The sequence below is a fragment of the Schistocerca serialis genome, chromosome 2, assembly GCF_023864345.2.
Source record: "Schistocerca serialis cubense isolate TAMUIC-IGC-003099 chromosome 2, iqSchSeri2.2, whole genome shotgun sequence".
Classification (NCBI taxonomy): Eukaryota; Metazoa; Arthropoda; class Insecta; order Orthoptera; family Acrididae; genus Schistocerca; species Schistocerca serialis.
The window spans coordinates 663,500,448-663,527,300 of record NC_064639.1 but is presented as its reverse complement, the minus strand read 5'-3'; the positions used below and the strand labels follow the sequence as shown (position 1 = coordinate 663,527,300).

Sequence of the window (26,853 nt, the reverse complement as noted above, 5' to 3'; positions counted from 1 at the left end):
TCAAGTGTCTCGCTAGATATAATGAGTGTCAGCTTTCCTCATAGCGTAGATGATAGTGCACGAGACTGCTCAGGCTTTCGCTCGGGTTCTGCCTTTACTACCGTCCCATGTCAAATTTTTGTATCGCTTTCTCGTTCGGTTTTAGGAAACCACGCGAAGAGCACGTTTGGCGACACCGTTTCTCGCGGGCAGCTTGAATTTGCACGCGCAACAGCCTGATCTGCTGACTTCAATGCTAATTAACTCGGAAACGGCGGAAAGGATCGAAATTTTTCTTAACAATTATTTCCCAGCACAACCTAGTCTGCAACACTCTTACAAGCTTTTCAGACTGTTTCTGACCACCCTGTATATCAGCACTTTCCTTCTACATCTACATCTACATAGATACTCCTCCAGCCACCGTACGGTGCGTGGCGGAGGGTACCCTGTACCACTGCTAATAATTTCCTTTCCTGTTCCACTCACAAACAGAGCGAGGGAAAAACGACTATCTATATGCCTCCGTATGAGCGGTAATTTCTCGAACATTATCTCCGTGGTGCTTACGCACAGTGTATGTCAGCATCAGTAGAATCTTTCGGCAGTCAGCTCTAAATGCCGGTCCTCTAAATTTACTCAATAGTGTTTCTCGAAAAGAACGCCGCCTTCCCTCCTGAGATTCCCATTTGAGTTCCCGAAGCATCTCCGTAACATTCGGTGTTGTTCGAACCTACTGGTAACAAATCTAGCAACCCGCTTCTGAACTGCTTACGTCTCCTGCCCGCAATGCCACTAGACCACACTCAATCACCGGGTTTTGACTCATGAGTGCCTTTTGTATGAAAACAGGCAAGAGCCTTTGTATTAAATTTTGCAGTTAGAGCGCAGCAAAGTTTTAGAAATCTAAAATATTGATTTTTGGTGAGTCTGCTATGAGTAAAAGTAAGTTGTTGTAAGTGTTTCGAAGAAGATTCTGAAGATGAAGAGCTCCTTCGTGCCCCTGCACATAATCATCTGACGAAATCGTGAAAACAGTGAAAGAAATGATTATTAACGATCGCTAAATCACAATTAGAGAAGTCGCTGATGAAGCTAGCATATCAGTTCGCTCTCACTACGACACTATTTCGAATGTTTTGGGTGTTGGACGTCTGATAGCAAAATTTGTTCCAAAATTGTTAAATATCGATCCAAAACAGCGTAGAATGAAAGTTGCTCAGGAGTCGCTAGATGAAGTCAGCAAATGTGCAGCATTACTGAAACGTGTCATAAAAGTTGATGAGGCATGGGTTTACGGATACGACATCGAAACTAAGACCCAGCCGTACCAGTGGCAGCATTCCGAATCGCCAACACCGAAAAAAAATATTAACAAGTGAGGTAACACTGATGTAAACGAACAAATAAAACTTTTTCCAAAAATTAAAATTCCCGTAGTTTTTTTAAACACACCTCGTACGTAAAAATATATGGAAAAAAGATTGGGTATCATGATCCCCACAACCGGTTCCGCCCAGCCACCCATCCACCCCCGTGGGTTCTACCCTGGATTCTCATTTATTTGCAGTAAGCTACATTTGCTTATACAAAGTCAGCTTTCTGTCCCTGAAGCAAGCATCAGTCCTCTGTTGGCCTTCCCGCATTTTGTGGCAATTTCTGGCATTGCGACTTCTCTACATACGCTGCTGACCATTAATTGCAAACACCAGGAGGGATAGCAAATAATCAAATTTTGCTTATATATAAGGTGCGCAATTTAGTATGCAAGGCTGCCACTTCTGGCAGTAACAATAGCTCTAATACAGCTGCTGAGTATTGAGTCAAACTGAGCTTGGATGACAGATACTGGTACGTCGCAGCACGCGCTGGTTCGGCTCTGTACCCGAGTTCAGCAGTCATAGTGGCTGGCAAGTGATGGTGTACCATTGTCTCAGTAACTCATGAGCAAATTTTATCAGTAGGTGAGAGAGATCTGGAGATCATGATGGCCATGGTAACAGACGAACACCCTCTGTATCAAGGTAGTCGAGGAAATAATGGACAACATGTAGTCCAACGTTATCTTATTCAAAGACGGCACAGATATCTTGGAGACTGGGTGAAGCAACTGTCCGTGTCAGAAATTTAATGCCTATTGTTCGAATTACTAGCATGTCAACCAGAGGTAACTGTGTTGTATAGCCAACTGTATCCTTGTACCGACGCGCTATGTACTGGGCCTGCATGACGATGACGAATGCATCTGGTAGTCATGTCCATTGTAATTATCCGGGCTGTTATGCCGTGGTCGGTTGATGAATTTTGTCTCAATTCCCAACGTTTCGTCTCCGACTGCGGGAGACATCTTCAGGGGGGTCCGTAGGTCGATGGAAGGTCCAACACACCCACTGGCTCGCTACTGATTGCCACTAAATTCCGTGTCCGCGCGCTCCCGCGCCGCGGTGTGACGTCACGTGTTTTGAAAACGTCAGTGCAATTGGCCGCTGTCCGTCGCCGTCGATCGCCGTTGCCATCACCCAGTAGTGGACGGGTGGTACACATCTTCTTTAACACCGGCATCCATATACCGTTTAATTTCACGCCCTCCTCCTTTCGATTGAAATTATTTGGGTGTTTAGCGATTTCGATTGCCTCCCTGTAGAGCCTTTCGTAGTATCCGCTTCTGGCCGCTAGTACTTGCGTCTCCTCGAAACGAATATTGTGGTTCCCTGGCTGGAAAGCATGCTCCGCAACAGCTGATCGTTCCGTTTCTCCTCTTCTACAATTTCCCTTGTGCTCTTCCAAAGTTTAGGAACAGTTCTTTTAGTTGTACCCACATAAACATCACCACAGCTGCATGGGATCCTATACACTCCAGCTTTTTCCAAAGGCTTGCGAGCGTCCTTGGCAAGCTTAAGGTATTCCTGTATCTTCCTGGTGGGCTTGTAAGTTGCGGTAATATTCCGCTTCGTCAAGATCCTCCCTATTCTTTCCGTTGCATTTTTATCAAACGGCAGGAAAACCTTAGATTTTGCAGTAGCCTGTACGTCAGTATGATTTCTGCGTGGCTGCCTCAACGCACGTTTTATTTCGGCGGACGAATATCCGTTCTTCATTAGTGCATTGTGGAGATGTTCCATCTCAGCGTCGAGCAACTCAGGTTCACAAATATTTCTAGCTCTGTCCGCTAACGTCTTGATAACACCCCGCTTCTGCTGTGGGTGGTGGTTCGAATTCCGGTGCAAATAACGGTCGGTGTGCATGGGTTTGCGGTATACTGAGTGGCCCAGACTACCATTTTCGTTTCTAAAAACAAGCACATCGAGGAAATGTAATTTGCCGTCTACCTCCTCCTCCATTGTAAACTGAATTCTCGAGTTTATACTGTTTAGATGTTCGTGGAACCGGCTTAGTTCCTCCCTACAATGTCTCCACAGCACAAACGTGTCATCCACGTATCGGAACCATACATTTGGTTTTTTGCTTGCAGTACCTAAGGCCTGTTCTTCGAATTTCTCCATAAAGAAGTTTGCAATTGCGGTACTTAGGGGGCTTCCCATAGCCACGCCATCCGTTTGCTCAAAAACTGTTCATTCCACTTGAAGTATGTGGTCGTCAAACAACACTTAAACAGTTCTAAAATATCGGAAATTCGATCAAGCTGTTCCAATACATCATTAAGTGGAACCATGGTAAACAGCGATACCACATCAAAGCTGACCAATATGTCCTCCGGCTGGACTACTATGCCATTCAATCTGCTGATGAATTGTGTCGAATTCTTTATATAAGAGTCCGAACGGCCCACATGTGGTTTCAACAGCGTAGTCAAAAACTTGGCTAACGAGTAGGTGGGCGAACCAATGGCACTTAGTATCGGTCTTAACGGCACATTTTCTTTATGAATTTTGGGCAATCCATAAAGCCTCGGTGGTAGTGCAACCGAATTGCAGAGACCTTTCTGTACACTCTCTTCAATGGAGGACTTTTTTATTAACCGCGACACAGTTCTGAGAACTTTGTTAGTGGGGTCATTATTCAGCTTCATATATGCTTGCGGATCCAATAGATTAGTAATTTTACTCTGATAGTCGGCCACATCCATAACCACCGTTGCGTTTCCTTTGTCAGCTGGGAGAACCAAAATACTATCGTCGTCATTCAGGAGTTTTAAAGCTCTTCTCTCACCCACAGTTATATTACAGGGTGATTCAAAAAGAATACCACAACTTTAGGAATTTAAAACTCTGCAACGACAAAAGGCAGAGCTAAGCACTATCTGTCGGCGAATTAAGGGAGCTATAAAGTTTCATTTAGTTGTACATTTGTTCGCTTGAGGTGCTGTTGACTAGGCGTCAGCGTCAGTTGATGCTAAGATGGCGACCGCTCAACAGAAAGCTTTTTGTGTTATTGAGTACGGCAGAAGTGAATCGACGACAGTTGTTCAGCGTGCATTTCGAACGAAGTATGGTATTAAACCTCCTGATAGGTGGTGTATTAAACGTTGGTATAAACAGTTTACAGAGAATGGGTGTTTGTGCTATTATTAAACCTCCTGATAGGTGGTGTATTAAACGTTGGTATAAACAGTTTACAGAGAATGGGTGTTTGTGCAAAGGGAAAAGTTCTGGACGGCCGAGAACGAGTGATGAAAATGTAGCACGCATCCAGCAAGCATTTGTTCACAGCCCAGGAAAATCGACTCTCAGAGCTAGCAGAGAGCTGCAAATTCCACAATGAACTGTATGGAGAGTCCTACGAAAAAGGTTAATTATGAAACCTTATCGTCTGAAATTGGTTCAAGCACTGTCTGCAGCTGATAAGATTAAAAGAATCGATTTCTGTGATTTTATCCTTGCTCAAATAGAAACAGATGAATCTTTTGTTTCAAAGATTGTGTTTAGTGATGAAGCAACTTTCCACACTAACGGGAAAGTCAACCGTCACAATGTCTGTATATGGGGCACTGAGAATCTGCGGGAAACAACTCAGTATGAACGTGACTCGCCTAAGGTGAACTTTTTCTGTGCCATTTCAGCCAATCAAGTTTTTGGTCCCTTTTTCTTCGAAGGTGCTACTGTAACTGGACTACAGTATCTGGAGATGTTAGAGAATTGGCTGTTCCCTCAGCTCGAACAAGAAGCACAACAATTCATATTTCAGCAGGATGGAGCGCCACCACATTGGCACTTATCTGTCCGTAACTAACTGAACGTCAACTACCCGAGGCGATGGATCGGCCGCCAGGGAGCCCGTGACAGAGCACTTCATCACTGGCCTCCAAGAAGCCCTGATCTTACCCCCTGCGATTTTTTCTTATGGGGGTATGTTAAGGATATGGTGTTTCGGCCACCTCTCCCAGCCACCATTGATGATTTGAAACGAGAAATAACAGCAGCTATCCAAACTGTTACGCCTGATATGCTACAGAGAGTGTGGAACGAGTTGGAGTATCGGGTTGATATTGCTCGAGTGTCTGGAGGGGGCCATATTGAACATCTCTGAACTTGTTTTTGAGTGAAAAAAAACCTTTTCAAATACTCTTTGTAATGCTGTATAACAGAAGGTTATATTATGTTTCTTTCATTAAATACACATTTTTAAAGTTGTGGTATTCTTTTTGAATCACCCTGTACTTTTCGGCGGTTTTGCATTGGCTAATATTCTCACTGTTTCTATACGGATTTCTTCAGCTGTTACAGAATCCACACTGCGAATTCCTGCTTCTACACTGGCTATAATTTCTTCCGTGGGCACAAAACGGCGTGTTATCAAGACGTTAGCGGACAGAGCTAGAAATACACTCCTGGAAATGGAAAAAAGAACACATTGACACCGGTGTGTCAGACCCACCATACTTGCTCCGGACACTGCGAGAGGGCTGTACAAGCAATGATCACACGCACGGCACAGCGGACACACCAGGAACCGCGGTGTTGGCCGTCGAATGGCGCTAGCTGCGCAAGCATTTGTGCACCGCCGCCGTCAGTGTCAGCCAGTTTGCCGTGGCATACGGAGCTCCATCGCATTCTTTAACACTGGTAGCGTGGACGTGAACCGTATGTGCAGTTGACGGACTTTGAGCGAGGGCGTATAGTGGGCATGCGGGAGGCCGGGTGGACGTACCGCCGAATTGCTCAACACGTGGGGCGTGAGGTCTCCACAGTACATCGATGTTGTCGCCAGTGGTCGGCGGAAGGTGCACGTGCCCGTCGACCTGGGACCGGACCGCAGCGACGCACGGATGCACGCCAAGACCGTAGGATCCTACGCAGTGCCGTAGGGGACCACACCGCCACTTCCCAGCAAATTAGGGACACTGTTGCTCCTGGGGTATCGGCGAGGACCATTCGCAACCGTCTCCATGAAGCTGGGCTACGGTCCCGCACACCGTTAGGCCGTCTTCCGCTCACGCCCCAACATCGTGCAGCCCGCCTCCAGTGGTGTCGCGACAGGCGTGAATGGAGGGACGAATGGAGACGTGTCGTCTTCAGCGATGAGAGTCGCTTCTGCCTTGGTGCCAATGATGGTCGTATGCGTGTTTGGCGCCGTGCAGGTGAGCGCCACAATCAGGACTGCATACGACCGAGGCACACAGGGCCAACACCCGGCATCACGGTGTGGGGAGCGATCTCCTACACTGGCCGTACACCACTGATGATCGTCGAGGGGACACTGAATAGTGCACGGTACATCCAAACCGTCATCGAACCCATCGTTCTACCATTCCTAGACCGGCAAGGGAACTTGCTGTTCCAACAGGACAATGCACGTCCGCATGTATCCCGTGCCACCCAACGTGCTCTAGAAGGTGTAAGTCAACTACCCTGGCCAGCAAGATCTCCGGATCTGTCCCCCATTGAGCATGTTTGGGACTGGATGAAGCGTCGTCTCACGCGGTCTGCACGTCCAGCACGAACGCTGGTCCAACTGAGGCGCCAGGTGGAAATGGCATGGCAAGCCGTTCCACAGGACTACACCAGCATCTCTACGATCGTCTCCATGGGAGAATAGCAGCCTGCATTGCTGCGAAAGGTGGATATACACTGTACTAGTGCCGACATTGTGCATGCTCTGTTGCCTGTGTCTATGTGCCTGTGGTTCTGTCAGTGTGATCATGTGATGTATCTGACCCCAGGAATGTGTCAATAAAGTTTCCCCTTCCTGGGACAATGAATTCACGGTGTTCTTATTTCAATTTCCAGGAGTGTATTTTAGAACCAGAGTTGCCCGACGCTCAGATGGAACATCTCCACAATGCACTAATGAAGAACGGATATTCGTCCGCCGAAATAAAACGTGCGTTGAGGCAGCCACGCAGAAATCATACTGACGTACAGGCTACTGCAAAATCTAAGGTTTTCCTGCCGTTTGATAAAAATGTAACGGAAAGAATAGGGAGGATCTTGACGAAGCGGAATATTACCGCAACTTACAAGCCCACCAGGAAGATACAGGAATACCTTAAGCTTGCCAAGGACGCTCGCAAGCCTTTGGAAAAAGCTGGAGTGTATAGGATCCCATGCAGCTGTGGTGATGTTTATGTGGGTACAACTAAAAGAACTGTTCCTAAACTTTGGAAGAGTACAAGGGAAATTGTAGAAGAGGAGAAACGGAACGATCAGCTGTTGCGGAGCATGCTTTCCAGCCAGGGAACCACAATATTCGTTTCGAGGAGACGCAAGTACTAGAGGCCAGAAGCGAATACTACGAAAGGCTCTACAGGGAGGCAATCGAAATCGCTAAACACCCAAATAATTTCAACCGAAAGGAGGAGGGCGTGAAATTAAACGGTATATGGATGCCGGTGTTAAAGAAGATGTGTACCACCCGTCCACTACTGGGTGATGGCAACGGCGATCGACGGCGACGGACAGCGGCCAATTGCACTGACGTTTTCAAAACACGTGACGTCACACCGCGGCGCGGGAGCGCGCGGACACGGAATTTAGCGGCAGTCAGTAGCGAGCCAGTGGGTGTGTTGTACCTTCCATCGACCTACGGACCCCCTTGAAGATGTCTCCCGCAGTCGGAGACGAAACGTTGGGAATTGAGACAAAATTCATCAACCGACCACGGCATAACAGCCCGGATAATTACAATGGACATGATATTTCCGGCCGTGAAAGTCTACATTTTTGCATCTGGTAGTGTCCATTCTCCTCGGAGAGTCCACGCTCTACATTTAACTGGGTCTAGTCTTAAAATACGAAAAGGTGTCACTCCAGTGTTAATTGTTGTTAGGTGCACCACTGTCACGTCAAGGAAAGTCACAACAATCGTCGCCATGCTTGACATTTCGTGGTGCTGCACATGTCGTCGTACTGTCCGTGTGGATACTTCCCTTTCTGCAAACAAGCCCATTTTCTGACTCAAGGTACGCGTAGCGGCTGTGCAATCCTGAACGGTCGAGCGAACGCTATGTCCATCCTCTTGGGCGCTAGTAGCGTTGGGCTGTTAAGGCCCTGCACGATATGGCGTATGACCCCATCGATTCCACATTCGTATGACAGTTACAGGATCCCCGCCAACATGAGCAGCGATATCACGGAACGATAAACTGAACTCTCTACTGACAACGATCCTGCCCTGTCGAATTCCGACACATGCTGGTAAACTTCTCTCTTTAATGCGCAAGGCACAACACGATCTTTCCCACAAACAACCGACTTTCAACTGTGATTTTGGAATCAGAAACCCGCTGTGTAATCTTCCCTTGTACACACAATTTTATGGTGTTACTCTTAACGACATAGTGCATTTGCTCTGAAATGCAAAACACCTTTATATCCAAGCACGCAGCATACTTGAAACGTATCAGGGTAGAACCCACAGGGTTGGTAAGCCGGGTACGGGTCTGTGCTTCTGGATATGTGTGAGCGGGACTCCGGAGCCACTCATTGGATGGTCGGTAGTCCCTTGCTAGACAGAGGAAAAAATGGGCGCGTGGCTGCGCAATGTCATAATGTTTTCGTGTTTTTTTTTTGTTTCAATTACTTGTACGATTGAAGCGTTCCTTGGCTATGTTGTATAACAATTTTTAATAAAGCCATAATCATGTCGGAAACCTTTTCACATGAAGCACAAACGACAGCTCCACCAGTGCTCTGGCCATATATACCTTGTGTACGCGATACTGCAGCCAGCAGCATCTCAAGAAGACGATTGGGTCACTTATCGAAATATTGTGCATGAAATGGAAACTATAACTCGAATGAACACCCGGAAGACCGCCATTAATCAATCATGCCAAGAAAACATCGTAAATCACAAGTTTCATTTAAACTGCTAACGCTGGCTGAACGCCTGCTAACCGTGTGTGTATGTAAATAACCTGCTCCATTTCATAAATTCGCAAGAAAAAGTTTAATTTCGATTTTCGTTACTGTTGTAACACAGATAACGATGGATCCTCATAAATACGCAACTCCACATTACGAGTTCGCTAATCTATCCATGTTTAAGTCTAATTGTTACTCCTGAATCTGGTCTATAGTACCGCTAGATACCATGTATTAACATTCACCATTAACATTTTTCGGCATTATACAGGGTGATTCACGAACATATGCAAATATTTTAATATGTTATTCTACAAGTAAAACTAAAGAAAAAAGTTCGTATAAACAAAGGTCTTCAAATGTTTAGTTACAGAGTTACGGCTAGTAAAAGATTTTGCCTGAAATTTAGCAGCTTCGCTAATTTGAAGCACTCGCTAAACTGTACGAGGTCCCAGACGTTTATTTGCAGTTGTTTTCCAGAACATCCAGCATCCATAATATCCTCATCATCGTCTTCACGTATCGAGCACTCATTATGAACGCTAGGTAGAGAATCTGTCTCCCGTAACCTTCGAAATTTTCCACTAATGGCTCGTGCATTCGGAATCCTCCGAGTCAGATAACGTACGCGATATCCGTTAACTGCAGCCGTAGCATTACCATCATATTTTCCATAAATAAACACCATATAGGTGCATTCCTCTGTCTAAAATTTGAAGAGCATCCCTATTTCATAAGTAATCTACAAACTACTGCAGTTACTATATGGTTTCACGTAAATGCACTGTTGTTATTATGTTCTTTCACTGAACAATACAGAAAACTAACTCGTTTCAAGGTTAAGTAATTACTGAAACAACTCACTAACGGTTGCCAACAATTACATAAACATTTCTACATTCCTAATGGAAAGTAAACAAATTTACTTGTATAATAATCTTTGCTTCTGTGGATGTTCTGGAAAACTACTGCAGATACACGTCTGGGGCAGGTTTTATTAGATTCACCAGACCATAACAACAAAATAAATGTAAATCGTGCTTTACTTTAACCTCATACAGTTTTGCAGGTGCTTCATATTAGCGAAGTTGCTAAATTTCAGGCAAAATCTTTTATTAGCCGTAACCCCGTAACTAAACATTTGCAGACCTACGTTTATATGAACTTTTTTCTTTAGTTTTACTTGTAGAATAACATATTAAAATTTTTGCATATCTTCGTGAATCACCCTGTATATATATGCAAAACTGATACAAAACATTAATTACTTACCATGTGTTCATATATCTCATCAGCTATTATCGGTAATTTGTGCCTTGCTGCAATGGATAACATATCCTTTAGATGTTGTTTCTTGAAGACCGAACCACACGGATTCGAAGGATTGCATACAACTATTGCCGCCGTATTTTCATCAATTTGGCTCTCCAGATGGTTCAAATCGGCTTCCCAGTCGTTCTCTGGCTGCATAAAAATGAGAATAACCATTAGTTTCAATTAGTCTCAGTGCTATCCACAAAAAGTAACAAAATATTTCTGGTGCATGCAGAAGTTCATAGCGTTTTTGTTTTGCATGTTGGTATTCTGGTTGTTGTGGGGTCAATTATCAACTATCATTTTCTATTTGTGGTTCACTGTTGGTATTTGAGTTTACACATTGTCATTTTGTCATTTGGAGATAGTGAGTAGAGTTGTGGACACTAGACAACGGGGTGCCAAGTGGAGAAATCGGACATTTCCGATATATTTTTCTGTTTGCGTTCAATAGAGGGGTGACAGCAGCGGAGGCAACGAGGAACATTCGCGCCATGTGTGGGGATAAAGCCACTGGCCACAGAACGGCAAGAAAATGATTTTTATAAAAGATGATCGTTTTGACATTAGTGACTCTCCGTGCTCAGGAGAACCTTCAGGGTTTTATGAAGATAGTTTAAACGCGTTATTCCACAACGATCCATGTCAGTGTACTCGATAACTGGGAAATGTGAAGAACCTTTAACAGTCCACCATCGTGCGACATTTGCATGCCATGGGAAAGGTTCAAAAATCGGATGCTAAACCAAAACCACAAAAATCAGCACGTGGGCTATATGTGCGTCTCTGCTTTCTCATCATCAACCGGGTCGTCAACAACACCGACTATTCCTATCCTGTATTGTTACTGGAGACGAGAAATGGTGTCTTTATGCTAACATAAGGAAAAGAAAGGAATAGTTGAGTCGAAACAAGGTAGCAATTCCCCGTACAAAGACTTGTGAGCATCCACAGAAGATAATGTTAGGCATCTAGTGGAACAGAGACTGTGTGGCGTACTACGAACTGCCTCCCCGAGTTGTAACCATCACAGCTGACATCTATTGTCAACAAGTGAGGCGTCTTGCAGGCGCAATCTAAGAACAACGACCAGGAAGACTACCTGAAGCGATGCCACTCCACGATAACGAATCCCGCCCACATTCTGTTAGACTGACATAAAACACTATACAGGGGTTGGAAAGTCATTCCGTATCCGTCTCATTCACCTGATCTAGCGCCCTCAGATTCTCACCTTTTCTACGCTCTATCGACCACTCTTCAAGGAACTACCTTCCCGGATGAAAATGCGCTCCGAACACGGCTCGACGAGTTTTTCGCCTCAAAACCACGTGATTTCTACACCTCGAAATCGAAAAGTTATCCAGCGTTGCCAGACTGTTGTAAATAATGAAGGAGAATATATTAGTGATAACTTCAGTCTCTGTTATGTGTATCTGTTGTCCGCCCCCGGTAGCTGAGTGGTCAGTGCGACAGGATGTCAATCCTAAGGCCTGGGTTCGATTCCCGGCTGGGTCGGAGATTTTCCCCGCTCAGGGACTGGGTGTTGTGCTGTCCTAAAAAAAAAAAATGGTTCAAATGGCTCTGAGCACTATGTGACTTAACCACTGAGGTCATCAGTCCCCTAGAACTTAGAACTACTTAAACCTAACTAACCTAAGGACATCATACACATCCATGCCAGAGGCAGGATTCGAACCTGCGACCGTAGCGGTCACGCGGTTCCAAACTGACGCGCTTAGAACCGCACGGCCACATCGGCCGGCTGTGCTGTCCCATCATCATTTCATCCCCATCGACGCGCAAGTCGCCGAAGTGGCGTCAAATCGAAAGACTTGCACCCGGCGAACGGTCTACCCGACGGGAGGCCCTAGCCACACTACATTATTATGTGCATCTGTTGTGTTTATTAAAGTTATGGAACAACGCAATGAATTGACGCACCAATCCAATAGAAATAACAACATTCACAGGAATGTAAGATCAGAAAGTAAAAAATTTGATTCTTCAGTTTCTCTCAGCGTATCAGTTGATCGAACATTCTTTGGGTGTAATGTCGGTTCATGGTGTCCAGCGGAATTGGCAGTACACCCATGGACTGTTCGATCAAATGATAAAATAATGTTTGTCACTTCCAGAGAACCCCTTCAGCCACAACGAAAAGCACAGCATTATGGGCTCTACTAAAGACCCGAGGAGCCGGCCAGTGTGGCCGAGCGGTTCTAGGCGCTTCAGTCTGGAACCGCGCGACCGGTACGATCGCAGGTTCGAATCCTGCCTCGGGCATGCATGTGTGTGATGTCCTTAGGTTAGTTAGGTTTAAATAGTTCTATGTTCTAGGGGACTGATGACCTCAGATATCAAGTCTCATAGTGCTCAGAGCCATTTGAACCATTCTGATAAGCACTTACAGTATCGCCTAATGAAATCTGACGGGGGACAAGTAATAAAAACGACAGATCAAGAAACAGGAATTATTGAAAAGAAGGTTTCTACTTTTTGCCACTGTTGTTTGACTCTCACAGAAAACAGAGAGAACAATGAAGCTCGATATACACAACTGAGAAGAGGAATTAAGAAAGGAAGAGAAACAGGTACCAGTGCAATCGATTCTGGTCAAAAAGAGCTCATGGAAAAAATGCTAAGTGGAATGAAGGTCATTTGGTCAAACATTAGTAGAAAATTAAATAGCGACCTGAAAAATTAAATATAGTTCCACATAGCAGAGTGAGTAAAAAAAATCTGCTATTTGAGAGGAAAAGTTACACTAGATTGTCGACGCATGGGAGAGACCTCAGATGTTAAGTCCTATAGTGCTTAGAGCCATTTGAATATTTTGAACGAACCGATGTGCTTCATTTGCCTAACCAGGAGTAAGTGTTTAATATTCGTATTTTGACATAATGAGGATAGTGCCACTAAGACGACCCTTCCGTTGGGTATGAAAAAGGTCCCTAGTCCAAAGGCTATCAAAACACTTGATCCTACCAATAAAATCCGAGGTAGGAGCCACAGAAGAGTCCGATTTTATGAGCGAAGTTTTGAACATATTATGTAGCGCATGCTGTCGCGTGCATACCGATTTATCATGTGAATTTTAGTGCTCAGAGTCTCCGAATATATGTTCTGTTCGCCTTCGATGTCGCTCCTTTCAGTTAAGAATCGATTCTGCATTTTTAAGAGAACTGGAATCTGTCAGGAAAGAAAGAAATTAGGAAGGAATTGTCTATGGCCTATAGTAAAAGATCAGCACCTACATTTGCCTAATAGAAAATGGGAAGTCACAGAAACAGGTTGCCGGCGGATGATTCGAACGATCTAGCCTTACTAATCCAGGAGCTGTTACTTCAGCGCCTCCACCCGCAGATCTACCCTGGTCGCTGGAGAGTTTAGAAAAACTGGTTGTTGTACATTGTTAAAAAAATACGTCACAACAAAAGAAGCAATTCTTATACTGTATGTTTTTCCTTTAATTGTACAATCTGGTCATTTGATAGTCCACGAATGCATGCATACTTTAAGATTCAATTGTGCATTGTATTCCTGGGCTCAGTTATTATAGTACCACAAGAGCGTTAATAGACTTTGAACGAGAGGGGGTGGGGATGCAGAGTGCAATTGGGTCAGACGAATTCAAGCAGCCCACTGAAAAAAATCATTTAGTGACGAATGTGTTATAGAATGTGCTGTCATTACATACCCCTTCTTCTTACCACAAAGCCCTCCGCATCGTTCTGTATCGGAACTGGTTTTCATGATTGAGTACCGCCCGGGTGACAAGATCGGCCGATATTTTGGCATTTGAGCTACTAATGGCAGCATTATGGGCTTCTTTTAATGAAATGCAGCCATCGATGTTTGGGCGATGTTTTGTTGATAACGCGATATTTGGGTTACACAGACAAATCCAAGTGTATTACTACACACTGATTATAATATAATGTTATTCGTAATGTTGTTTACTTCTACGCTGTGTGAAATATTGAATTACTTACTGCAACCCCAAAGTTCTACCAGTTTTCAAATAATGACTCCAGTGCTAACATTAAACAGATGTAGAGTGGTAATTACGCGACTGTAGTAATGCATACATATTTTAACTTATCGTAACGCAAGTGGACGAATCAAAATCCGTTTTCTTCTTCTTTTCTGTTTCAAACTAATCTATTATTATTAGAAACTGGTATAACAGAACACAGCACGAAAGAAAAAATGGGAGCACTTACGTCAAATTCAACTTCTGGTAATAACTGAACTGATTAACAACACAACAACTGAACTCAAGTAAGGCCAACAGTGTACAGTAGCTGGTCTTGGCTACATTGGAGGTGGGCGACAGCCGATAGTACTATCGATATATAGATAGTTTAAATCTATCAGTGGCCCTGTTGACTACCGATTGCGCGTATTCCTTTTTCGTCGTCTGATTGAAAATCAAAGTATCTTTCAATTACACTACACAGGAGCTAGGACATATGTAACTTAATTTGGTGATAGGGATGGGTGCGGACCCTCTCCTCCCCCCCCCCCCCCCCCCACGCCACTTTGACTATGTCCTTGCATAAACTAGTTTTCAGGTCTTTTCAGATTCATCTTCAGATGGGACAATCGGAAGCTCTGTATTAATTTTCGTTGGTAATGTTGGGTACTGGCTTGGGATATGGGCGCAATTGTTGTTGATATCCACCTGGCATCTTCCATTGTTACTGCTTATGGTTACAAAATTAATCGTTACTTACTGGGTATCGCCATAATTAAATCCGACAGCGTGAAACAAATTCCGTACAACTAATGTACTCTTATACTCACAAAAAAAGTCATCTGTTCCACAATATTGATAATGGATGAGTTTCAACATAGTGTAGTGTCTTACCGCAACGCTATTTAAAGTACTGGTCATCTGCGTAGCCAATCACTATAGTTTTCATCAGAACGACGGACAGAATTATATTTTCACATTTTTCGTTCCTTACGCTTGACAGTTGAGTGGGCTCTGTAGAACAACACCTCGTGCTTTTCAGCCCCCAGGAACCACTAAACTTGAGGAGGTGGTGTGGTTCCCATACGTGGGTGCAACGACAAAGGAGGGTGTCTGTGGAGAGGGCAGACAAACATGTTTCCTGAAGCCTTTTCAGTAGTAGCAGCCTTTTTCAGTAATCTGGATGACTGACAGATCTGGCCCTGTAACAACGGAAAAAATGATCTTGCTGTGCTGATTTTGCAAACAGCTGGAAGACAAACTACAGCCGTTATTTTTCCTCTGGAGCATGCAGCTTTACTGTATGGTTAAATGATGATGGGATCCTCTTGGATAAAATATTCTGGAACTAAAATAGTCTCCCATTCGGATCTCATGGCGGGTACTTACTAAGGAGAATGTTGTCATCTGGAAAAACAAAACTGGCATTCTACGGGTCGGAGCCTAGAATGTTAGATCTAGTAATTGGGTAGGTACGTTAGAAGATTTAACAAAAGGGAAACGGATAGGTTGAAGTTAGATGTAGTGGGAATTAACGAAGTTGGGTGACAGGATGAACTGTACTTCTTGTCAGGTGAGTACAGGGTTATAAATACAGAATCGAATAGGCGCAATGCAGGAAAAGGTCTAATAACGAATTAGAAAATAAGAATGCGGGTAAGCTACTGTGAACATATTATCGTACTCAAGACAGGCACGAAGCCCACCGTAGCAGTACAAGTTTGTGTGTCTAATAACTCCGCAAATGAAGAGATTGAAGAAATGTGTGATGAGATAAATGAAATTATTCAGATAGTAAGGGAGACGAAAATTATTTGTGATGGGGGACTGGAATTCAATGGGTGGTAAAGGAAGAGAAGGGAAAATAATAGGTGAATATGGACTGAGGGAAATGAATGCAAGAGGAAACAGCCTGGTAGAATTTTGAACATAGCATAATTTAATAATTACCAACACTTGTATTAAGATTCATGAAAGAAGGTTGTTTACGCAGAAAAGACCTAGAGACACAGGAAGGTTCCAGATTGATTATGAAATGAATTTCGGAACAAGATTTTAAACTGTAAAACATTTCCAGGGACAGATGTGGACTCTGACCACAATTTGTTGGTTATGAACTCTAGATTAAAACTGAAGAAATTGCAAAAAAGTAGGAAATTAAGGACTTGGGACCTATGTAAATTGAGAAAATGAGAGCTAGTCAGAGTTTCGGAGGGAGCATTAACCAACGGCTGACTGGAACAGGGGTTCAAAAAAACGGCTCTAAGCACTATGCGACTTAACATCTGAGATCATCAGTCCCCTAGACTTAGAACTTCTTAAACCTAACTAACCTAAGGACATCATACACATCCATGCCCGAGACAGGAATCGAACCTGCGACCGTAGCAGCAGCGCAGTTCCGGACTGAAGCGCCTAGAGCCGTTCGGTCACAGCGTCCGGCCTGGAACAGGGGTAACGAATACTGTAGAAGAAGAATGAGTGGATTTGAGAGATGAAATAGTGAAGGCAGCAGAGGATGAAATAGGTATAAAGACAAGGCCTGGTATAAACCCTTAACTGATGAAAGAAGAAAATATACAAACGCAGCAAATGAACCAGGAGAAAAGGAATACAAATGTCTAAAAAATGAGACTGACAGTAAGTGCAAAATGGCTAAGCAGAATTGGCTAGAGGACAAATGTAAAGACATAGAAGCATATACCACTAGGGCTAAGACAGTGTCATTTTCGTTATATTGTCTCACGTAATGTAATCTTTTGTGGTCCCCTGCTTCTCTGCTCTGCTGTTCCTTCCAGTACCAAGTTAACTAGTCCTGAACGCCAAAGTACGTGTCCTACTAATATGTTCCTTCTCGTTATGAGGAGTTTTCCATAGAATTCTATCTTTGCCTGTTCTTTCTAGTACTTTTTCGTTCCGTACTTTATCTGTCAACGTAGTTTTTACTGGCTGTAGTTCCTTTCCGCATAACACTTTAATAGTTGTGTCACGACAGTATGTTAAATTGATGAAGTAAAGAAAGAAAAAACCATTTCATAGCCACTTACTAAAATTTATACCCGTAGCCATTACAAGTTTCGGATAGTTAATTTTATCTTCAGCTAAAAATCTTGTCTCTTGGCTCGCTAAAATAGCTCTCAGGAGCTCAAAGTTGTTGGTTCTAAAATAATTGAATTTCCCGTCGAAAATACAGTATACTGTTAAAATAATAACAAAACAATTGTAACAGAAGTACGCTACTTTTGTAGAATTGCTGCATAAATCTACAGTTTTGTCCCACACACAGTGCGAATGAGGAACCTTTCGATTTAATTTTTAATGAAGGATAAAAGCAGCCAAACGGATGCACTAATTTTATTGCATTGAGCTGGTTTCGATACCAACCAAGCGTATCTTCTTCAGTTACGTAGACTGAGTTGACAAATCTTTCAGTCTGTTGTCAGTCCTAGAGGCTTCCCATACTCGCGGTTTTAATGTTGGTTTTACAAGAAAACTGTTATATATTTGAATTGAGCACTTTAGCTCATATGTTTTTATCTCTCCATGCAATGTGACTCTATGTAATTGTAACTTATTCTGATGAAGATACCCCTAATTGATATGGAAACCAGACCAAAGCAATAAAATATGTGCAACCGGTTAGCTTTTTGGATCCTTCTTAAAAACTGAAATACAGTTGCTGAACGTGAGCCATGTTCAAGAGTGTCTCTTGATTTATAGTACTACACCTACCTTTTTAGCAACCAACGCAAATCTTATCGGTATCTATAACGATATGGGTCACGGCTGCAAAATACTAACGCGAATTCTTTACAGGCGAATGGAGAAACTAGTAGAAGCCGACCTCGGGGAAGATCGGTTTGGATTCCGCAGAAATATTGGAACACGTGAGGCAATACTGACCCTACGACCTATCTTAGAAGCTAGATTAAGGAAAGGCAAACCTACGTTTCTAGCATTTGTAGCCTTAGAGAAAGCTTTTGACAATGTTGACTGGAATACTCTCTTTCAAATTCTGAAGGTGGCAGGGGTAAAATATAGGGAGCGAAAAGCTATTTACAATTTGTATAGAAACCAAATGGCAGTTATAAGAGTTGAGGGGCATGAAAGGGAAGCAGTGGTTGGGAAGGGAGTGAGACAGGGTTGTAGCCTCTCCCTGATGTTATTCAATCTGTATATTGAGCAAGAAGTAAAGGAAACAAAAGAAAAATTCGGAGTAGGTATTAAAATCCATGGAGTAGAAATAAAAACTTTGCGGTTCGCCGATGACATTGTAATTCTGTCAGAGACAGCAAAGGACTTGGAAGAGCAGTTGAATGGAATGGATAGTGTCTTGAAAGGAGGATATAAGATGAACATCAACAAAAGCAAAACGAGGATGATGGAATGTAGTCGAATTAAATCGGGTGATGCTGAGGGTATTAGATTAGGAAATGAGACACTTAAAGTAGTAAAGGAGTTTTGCTATTTGGGGAGCAAATAACTGATGATGGTCGAAGTAGAGAGGATATAAAATGCAGACTGGCAATGGGAAGGAAAGCGTTTCTGAAGAAGAGAAATTTGTTAACATCGAGTATAAATTTGTCAGGAAGCCGTTTCTGAGAGTATTTGTATGGAGTGTAGCCATGTATGGAAGTGAAACATGGACGATAAATAGTTTAGACAAGAAGAGAATAGAAGCTTTCGAAATGTGGTGCTAAAGAAGAATGCTGAAGATTAGATGAGTAGATCACATAACTAATGAGGAGGTGCTGAAGAGGATTGGGGAGAAGAGAAGTTTGTGGCACAACTTGACTAGAAGAAGGGATCGGTTGGTAGGACATGTTCTGAGGCATCAAAGGATCACCAATTTAGTATTGGAGGGCAGCGTGGGGGGTAAAAATCGTAGAGGGAGACCAAGAGATGAATACACCAAGCAGATTCAGAAGGATGTAGGTTGCAGTAGGTACTGGGAGATGAAGAAGCTTGCACAGGATAGAGTAGCATGGAGAGCTGCATCAAACCAGTCTCAGGACTGAAGACGACAACAACAACAACAACAACAACGATATGGGTCAGTGGGTATTTGAAATGTTATATGGGACAGGTGGGTTTATTTAGTTGTCCTTTGTCTAGTGTTTAATCAAAAAACATAGTTTCATGGGTTTTTTCATGCCTGCTGCAGCTGCCAACGAGCACGATTGAAGCTGCCACTGTTGATAACTGATTTTCTAAAACTACGCACGCATCTGTACTACCAAACTCACCAACAAGTTGTAGGATCTGGTTTCGACGCCAATAGACTCAGCGAGTGTCCTGTAGAGCGGGAAAGCAGGTCGTGGCATCAGGATGTTCTGTCCTGGCGAGGCTAGGGCAGTTATGCTCAGGTCAAGAGCGCTCGAGCAACCACTGCAGAGGACGACGTCCTGTAATAGAGAAAAATATTGCGTCAAGAGAAGGCGCAAGGAGATAAGTTATTAAAATGCTGAAGAAAAAAGAATCGAAACCGTGCGCAGTACCAGTTGTTAAGGTGTTAAGGTGTAAATAACTAAACAGTCGTCTGGAAAAAGCTCTCGAAGCTTTATGTGCTCGTCATTATTCGCAAGGAACTAGGCGCAAGACATGGATGGTCAGAAAGCGTTCTGTAGGTAAACTCCGACTTTTGGAAGACGGTAAACGTATAAAAGTAAACATTCTGGCCAAGAACACAACAGATTTCGGCTTGACATGTCGCACTCCGACAAAAACAGTGATACAACTCAAAAAGGCAATAACTGAGAAAAATCGACTTAAAGAGTTCTATAAAACTTATCGTATAAACGTCCTTTAAATTTCAAGTAAGAAATTTTGGCAGTAAATTGCATTGTAGGGTATACAACAGTAATATGGACATGTAGTTCTGTACTAGTCGAATATGAGGTGTTATCGGGTAATTATTAATTAATACTTCCACCTGAAAAGTGGCAGAAGTATTACTTGAAGGGTCATAAACAAAAAAAAAAAATTTAGAAAATCAAAAAGTGATACTTACCTTAATATAATAGACATTCAAACTTCCATCAGACAAAATCAGTACTTAAAATAAAAAATGAAAAACAAGTTGAAGCTGTTGTATTAGAAAAACACAAAATGCCAAATTGTAACTTGTGAAAAATAATACAGTTTAATAAGGAACACCAATTACGTACAATTTAAGGACCCAGTTCACGGAAACACAGAATGATAAACGGTATTATATTATGCAGGAATACTTTTCGCCGAGAAAAGGAATTCAACATGAACATTTTTGTTTTTGAGTCATCAGTATACTGACTGGTTTGATGCGGCCCGCCACGAATTCATCTCCTATGCCTGTCTCTTCATCTTAGAGTGGCACTTGCAACCTACGTCCTCCGTTATTTGCTGGATGTATTCCAATCTACGTCTTTCTCTACGGTTTTTGTCCTGTACAGCTCGAGTATCATTGAAGTAATTCCCTGATGTCTTAACAGTTGTCCTATCATGCTATCCTTTCTCCTTGTCAGTGTTTTCCACAATTTCCGATTCTGCGCAGAACCTCCTCATTCCTTACCTTAAAAGTCCACCTAATTTTCAACATTCGTCTGTGGTACCACATCTCAAGTGCGTCGATTCCCTTCTGTTCTGGTTTTCTCGTAGTCCATGTTTCAGTACTATACAATTCTGTTCTCCAAACGTGCATTCTCAGAAATTTCTTCCTCAAATTAAGGCTTGATACTAGTAGACTTCCCTTAGCCAGAAATGCCCTTTTTGCCGGTGCTAGTCTGCTTTTACTGTCCTCCTTGCTCCGTCCGTCATTGGTTATTTTGCTGCCTAGGTAGCAGAATTCCTTAACTGCGTCAACTTCGTGACCGTCCATCCTGACGTTAAGTTTTTCGCTGTTATCATTTCGGCTACTTGTCATTACTTTCGTCTCCCTTCGATTTTCTCTCAATCTCTATTCTGTACTTATTAGACTGTTCATTTCATTCAGTAGATCCTGTAATTCTTCACTCTCACTCAGGATAGCAACGTCATCAGCGAATCATGTCAAAGATATCATTTCATCTTGAATTTTAATTCCATTCCTAAACCTTTCTTTTATTTCCATCTTCTTCGATGTATAGTGAGAACAGAAGGGGCGAAAGACTACATCTCTGTCTTACACCCTTTTTAAACCGAGCACTCCGTTCTTGGTCGTCCACTCTTATTATACCCTCCTGGCTCTTGTACATATTGTATATGCCCATCTCTCCCTACAGCTTACCCCTATTTTCCTCAGAGTTTCGAACAGCTTGAACCATTTTTGTTCGACAAATCCTCTGAGTGTGTCTTGATTTTTCTTTAGTCTTGCTTCCATTATCAACTGCAATGTCAGAATTGCCTCTCTGGTGCCTTAACCTTTCCTAAAACCAAACTGATCTTTATGTAACACATTCTCAATTTCTTTTCTATTCTCTTGTATATTATTCTTGTCAGTAACTTGGATGCATGTGCTGTTAAGCTGACTGTGCAATAATTCTCGCACTTGTCAGCTCTTGCAGTCTTCGGAATATTTTTCCGAAAGTCAGATGCTATATCGCCAGACTCATACATTCTACACATCAACATGAATAGTCATCTTGTCGCCACTTCCTCCAATGATTTTAGAAATTCCGATAGAATGTTATCTATCGCTTCTGCATTATTTGATCGTAAGTCCTACAAAGCTCTCTTAAATTCTGATTCCAATATTGGATTTCCTATCTCTTCTAAATCGTTCCCGTTTCTTCTTCTATCACATGAGACAAATCTTCCCCCTCATAGAGGCCTTCAATGTATTCTTTACACCTGTCCGCTTTCTCCTCTGTACTTGACGTGGAATTTCCGTTGCACTCTTAATGTTACTACTCTTGTTTTTAATTTCATCGAAGGTTGTTTTGACTTTCCTATATGCCGAGTCAGTCCTTCCGACAACCCTTTCTTTTTCAATTTCTTCCCATTTTTCATGCATCCATTTCATTTTAGCTTCTTTGCACTCTCTATTTATTTCATTCTTCAGCGACTTGTATTTCTGTATCTGAATTTCCCTGAACATTTTTGTACGTCCTTCTTTCATCGATCAGTTGAAGTATTTCTTCTGTTACCCATGGTGTCTACGCAGTTACCTTCGTTGCACCTATGTTTTTCTTTCCAATTTCTGCCATTGCCCCTGTTAGAGACGTCCATTCCTATTCAACTATAGTGCCTTCAGAGCTATTCCTCATTGGTGTATCTATAGCCTTAGAAAATTTCAAGCGTATCTCATCATTCCTTAATACTTCCATATCCAACTTCGTTGCGAATTGCTTCTTCCTGACTAATCTCTTAAGCTTCAGCCTACTATTCTTCACTACTACATTGTGATGTGAGTCTATATCTGCTCCTAGGTACGCCTTACAGTCCAGTTTCTGATTTTGGAAGCTCTGCTTGACCATGATGCAATCTAACTGAAATTTTTCCGTATCACCTGGCCTTCTCCAAATATACCTCCTCCTCTTGTGATTCTTGAACAGAGTATTCGCTATTACCAGCTGAAATTTATTACAGAACTCAATTAAGTCTTTCTCCTCTCTCATTTCTTGTCCCAAGCCCATATTACCTGGTAACCTTTTCTTCTACTCTTTTCCCCTACAACTGCATTCCAGTCCCCCATGACTATTAGATTTTCATCTTCCTTTACGTACTGTATTACCCTTACAATAATTTCAAATACTTTCTCTATCTCTTCAGCTTGCGACGTCAGCATGTATACCTGAACTATCGTTGTTAGTGTTGGTTTGCTGTCGATTGTGATAAGAGAAACCATATCGCTGAGCTGCTCACAGTAAAATACTCTCTGTCCTACCATCCTTTCTTTGTAGCAGAAATTTTCAATTTTTTTCTTGTACGCTGCAAAACACGAAATTTCGTAATATTTACAACAGCTGTAATGGTCCTTCAGGCATGCATACATGTAAGATTGTAATGTAATATATGATAGAGACACTGTATTAACACAGGATTGTAATAATTAATGCTATTAAAACTACATTCAAGTTATACATGAGAAGTTTCGCAACTCAGAATGTGCCGCTCTTTTTGAATGACCCACGCAGAACTGTCAGTGACACTGTTCTTGCCTTGGCGAATCATGAAGTAAGCTACAACAAAAATGACTCACTGACCTGCAGTGGACAAATTCCAAGATAGACACATGACGTTTTTCGTGGATGTTGGGGTACTTGACAGGAATTTTTCGGTAACTAAAAATTGCCATTTTTTGACTTGTGTCACTTTTCTCGCCGAAGTGCGATATATACTCGTACTGTATGTCATAAATCACACAACGCTGGCTATCAGAGTAATGGAAATACGTCTGTGAATAGATAAAAATATTTGGAAAGGATACGTACAACTAATCAGTTGTTTCCATAGAAACTTCGTGTCATTCATCCTTCAGCATACCATTTATTCCATCAACAATGACGCGAGTGGGACAGGAAACCTGTAGCTGTGTCCTTATTGTAACAGGAACAGTGGCTGTTCGACCATGTTCAAAGCAGATTGTTGGGTGGGCCAGTGGAGATCTTTCAGCTCGACCGTACGTTTATGAGCCCGTATCTGAAGACAGCCTGCCATCAGTAATAGTAAATTATTTATTAAGTAAACACGGTCGTAATTAGTAAGCTTATATTAAATGCGAGAGCTCTCAATTTATAATAGAGCAGCGATACCTTGGAAGAAGACATTTTCGTTAAGGAACAACATTTGTACCATAGAATGCAGTTAACCGCCTACCATATTGATATTTTCCTTGAGCTTTTCTCATGGGGATTACACATACCGAACAAAAAATTAACCGGGTATAGGAGACGTCACGCTAATGCCGCACAATACCGCCAGTAGCCCAGCATTCCCATATAACGACGATGTGTAGCCGTCGCGTCCTAGCCTCATTTTACCTGAAGACATTACGCCTGATTTTACAATTAATCTGAAGATGGTTGTATGATCAGCTGAAACCAGTAATCATTTAATGTATTTTTATTTGCGATCTTGACTATTAAAAGATTTTGTTGTCCGCAGCTCGTGGTCTAGTGGCTAGCGTTGCTGCCTCTGGATCACGGGGACCCTGCTTCGATTCCCGTCTGGATCGTGGATTTTCTCCCCCCAGGGACTGGGTGTTTGTGTTGTCCTCATCATTTCATTGTCATTCGGGAAGGTGGCGAGACTGAACATTGTAAAGGTTGGGAATTTGTACGGGCGTTGATAACCAAGCAGTTGAGCACCCCACAAACCATATATCATCACCAAGATTTTGTGAAAATAAAATAAAAAACTTTTTGAAAATATTTAGACTGTTTGTCTCCATTTCCTGATTATGTAAGTACTTAATATGGAAGAAATTCTCCATTAGGAGTTCGTCCCTCCTCGTCAGGCCGTCACTGCAGTGTTCTACCGCCATGTCCTGACGTGGTTAGGGAGAACGTAAGAAGAACGTGTCCGGTGCACGGCGACTGGTTCCTCCATCATGACAATGCACTGATCATCCAGGATCTTCTGTCAACAAAGAAAATGATAGAAGTTCTTCATTCACCGTATCCGCCCGACCTGCTATCGAATGACTCCTTTTTTTTATTCACCAGAATGAAGTTAAAAGGCTGAAGATTTCAAACAACTGAGGAATTCAAGCAGAACCGCAAGTGGGACTAAACTGTTTTACGAAAAAAGCATTCAATGGAGCTTTCAGTCCATGGGAAAAGTGCCAGTAGCGGTTTATAAACGCCCAGAAGTAGTAGGATCCAGATAAAGTGTACTTAGTGTATTCCGGGAATTTTTGGGTAGCACTTGGTGTTTTGTACAGTGAGCTTGCTCTGGAACTACAGCTTAATACACCTGAACGTAAAACGGGAGCCAATACTCTATTACCAATGCTGCTAAGAAATTTACTCTTATATGAGTAGTAGAATGGGATTCATTCAGCTTCGAGAGAACAGGAAGATCCTGCAGGAGAGCTAGCAGCTATGGTCTGGGAGAATCAACATGAACGTCTGCAAAAACGTTTTACTAACTGAATTTCACTCCACACTGACTTTAAGTGACATTGTTCACAGAGGTTGATAAAATGATCAGGTGGCAGCGGGTAGTTCGCAACAGTGAAAGTAAAACCTCCAGGCAGATTAAAACTGTGTGCCAGACCGAGACTCTAACTCGGGACCTTCACCTTTCGCGGGCAAGTTTTCTACCATCTGAGCTACCCAACCACGACTCATGACTCGTCCTCACAGCTTCAATTCTGCCACTACCTCGTCTCCTACCTTCCAAACTTCGCAGAAGCTCTCCTGCTAATCTTGCAGAACTAGCACTCCTGGAAGAAAGGATATTGCGGAGACATGACCTAGCCACAGCCTGGGGGATGTTTCCAGAATGAGAATGTCACTCTGCAATGGAGTGTGCGCAGATATGAAACTTCCTGGCAGATTAAAACTGTATGCCGGACCGAGATACGAATTCGGGACCTTTACCTTTTGCGGGCAAGTGCTCTACAATCTGAGCTACCCAAGCACGACTGACGACCCGTCCTCACAGCTTCAATTCTGCCAGTACCAGAACCTTAATGAAAGTAAAGTTATTCGATTCTTCTTATTATTTTTCTTATTATAATTATCATCATCATCATCGATCACAAATAAAATAATTTGAACTACGATAATACCGAACACAAACTAGTACAGATCTACAAATGCAGCAACCAGTGACCTTCATTGTTAGGTGAAGATGTTGTAGAACTCGATCCAGCGAATTCCCTGATCGTCAGCTGCATGGGGTGCTGTTTATAAGTCCTTGCCCCGCTGCGTCTCCAATAAAGCTCTTTTTTAGTTGTGTCTTCAGGCAGGTGTTGGTAATAAACAGGATGCGACGCTTAAATCTCGACAAATTACAATCTGAATTTCCCGCCATATAGTAGTTTCGCCGGGGTCGCGATAGGCGTTCTTGAAAGCCACAGGCGTCTAGTAAACAGTGAGAACCTCCAAATGGCCGAGATGTTAAGGACAAGTGCGGAGTAGTACAGCCGAAGAGCCGCGATTATCGAAATTCTTCGCGCTGGGCGCTCTCCCACTTAAATACTTCGATTCTTCGGGTACCCGAAATCAACTGCTTACCATATTGTGGCCAAGTATAATGCTTCGGAGAAGTTTGGGGAACTTTCCACTAACCCGGCGAGGAAACCTCATTCAAGGAAACGCGTGTCACGAACTGCGGCATAATTGAAAAGATTTAGACGCTTATTTCGGAGGACCCGGGGCAATCGCTGAGGAAAATGGCGTCAGTATTGAATGT

General features: G+C 42.8%; 1 protein-coding gene across 1 annotated transcript in view; it reads right to left on the bottom strand.

Moving 5' to 3' along the window:
• Nucleotides 1–26,853, bottom strand: part of LOC126457743 (tyrosine aminotransferase) — a 205,346-nt gene that overhangs the window by 45,209 nt on the left and 133,284 nt on the right. Inside the window, exons 4-5 of the mRNA XM_050094290.1 lie at nucleotides 19,782–19,940; nucleotides 10,515–10,706 (exon numbers count right to left, since the gene is read on the bottom strand). Of these exons, the coding sequence (XP_049950247.1) occupies nucleotides 10,515–10,706; nucleotides 19,782–19,940 (351 nt within the window). The remainder of the gene's footprint in view (nucleotides 1–10,514; nucleotides 10,707–19,781; nucleotides 19,941–26,853) is intronic.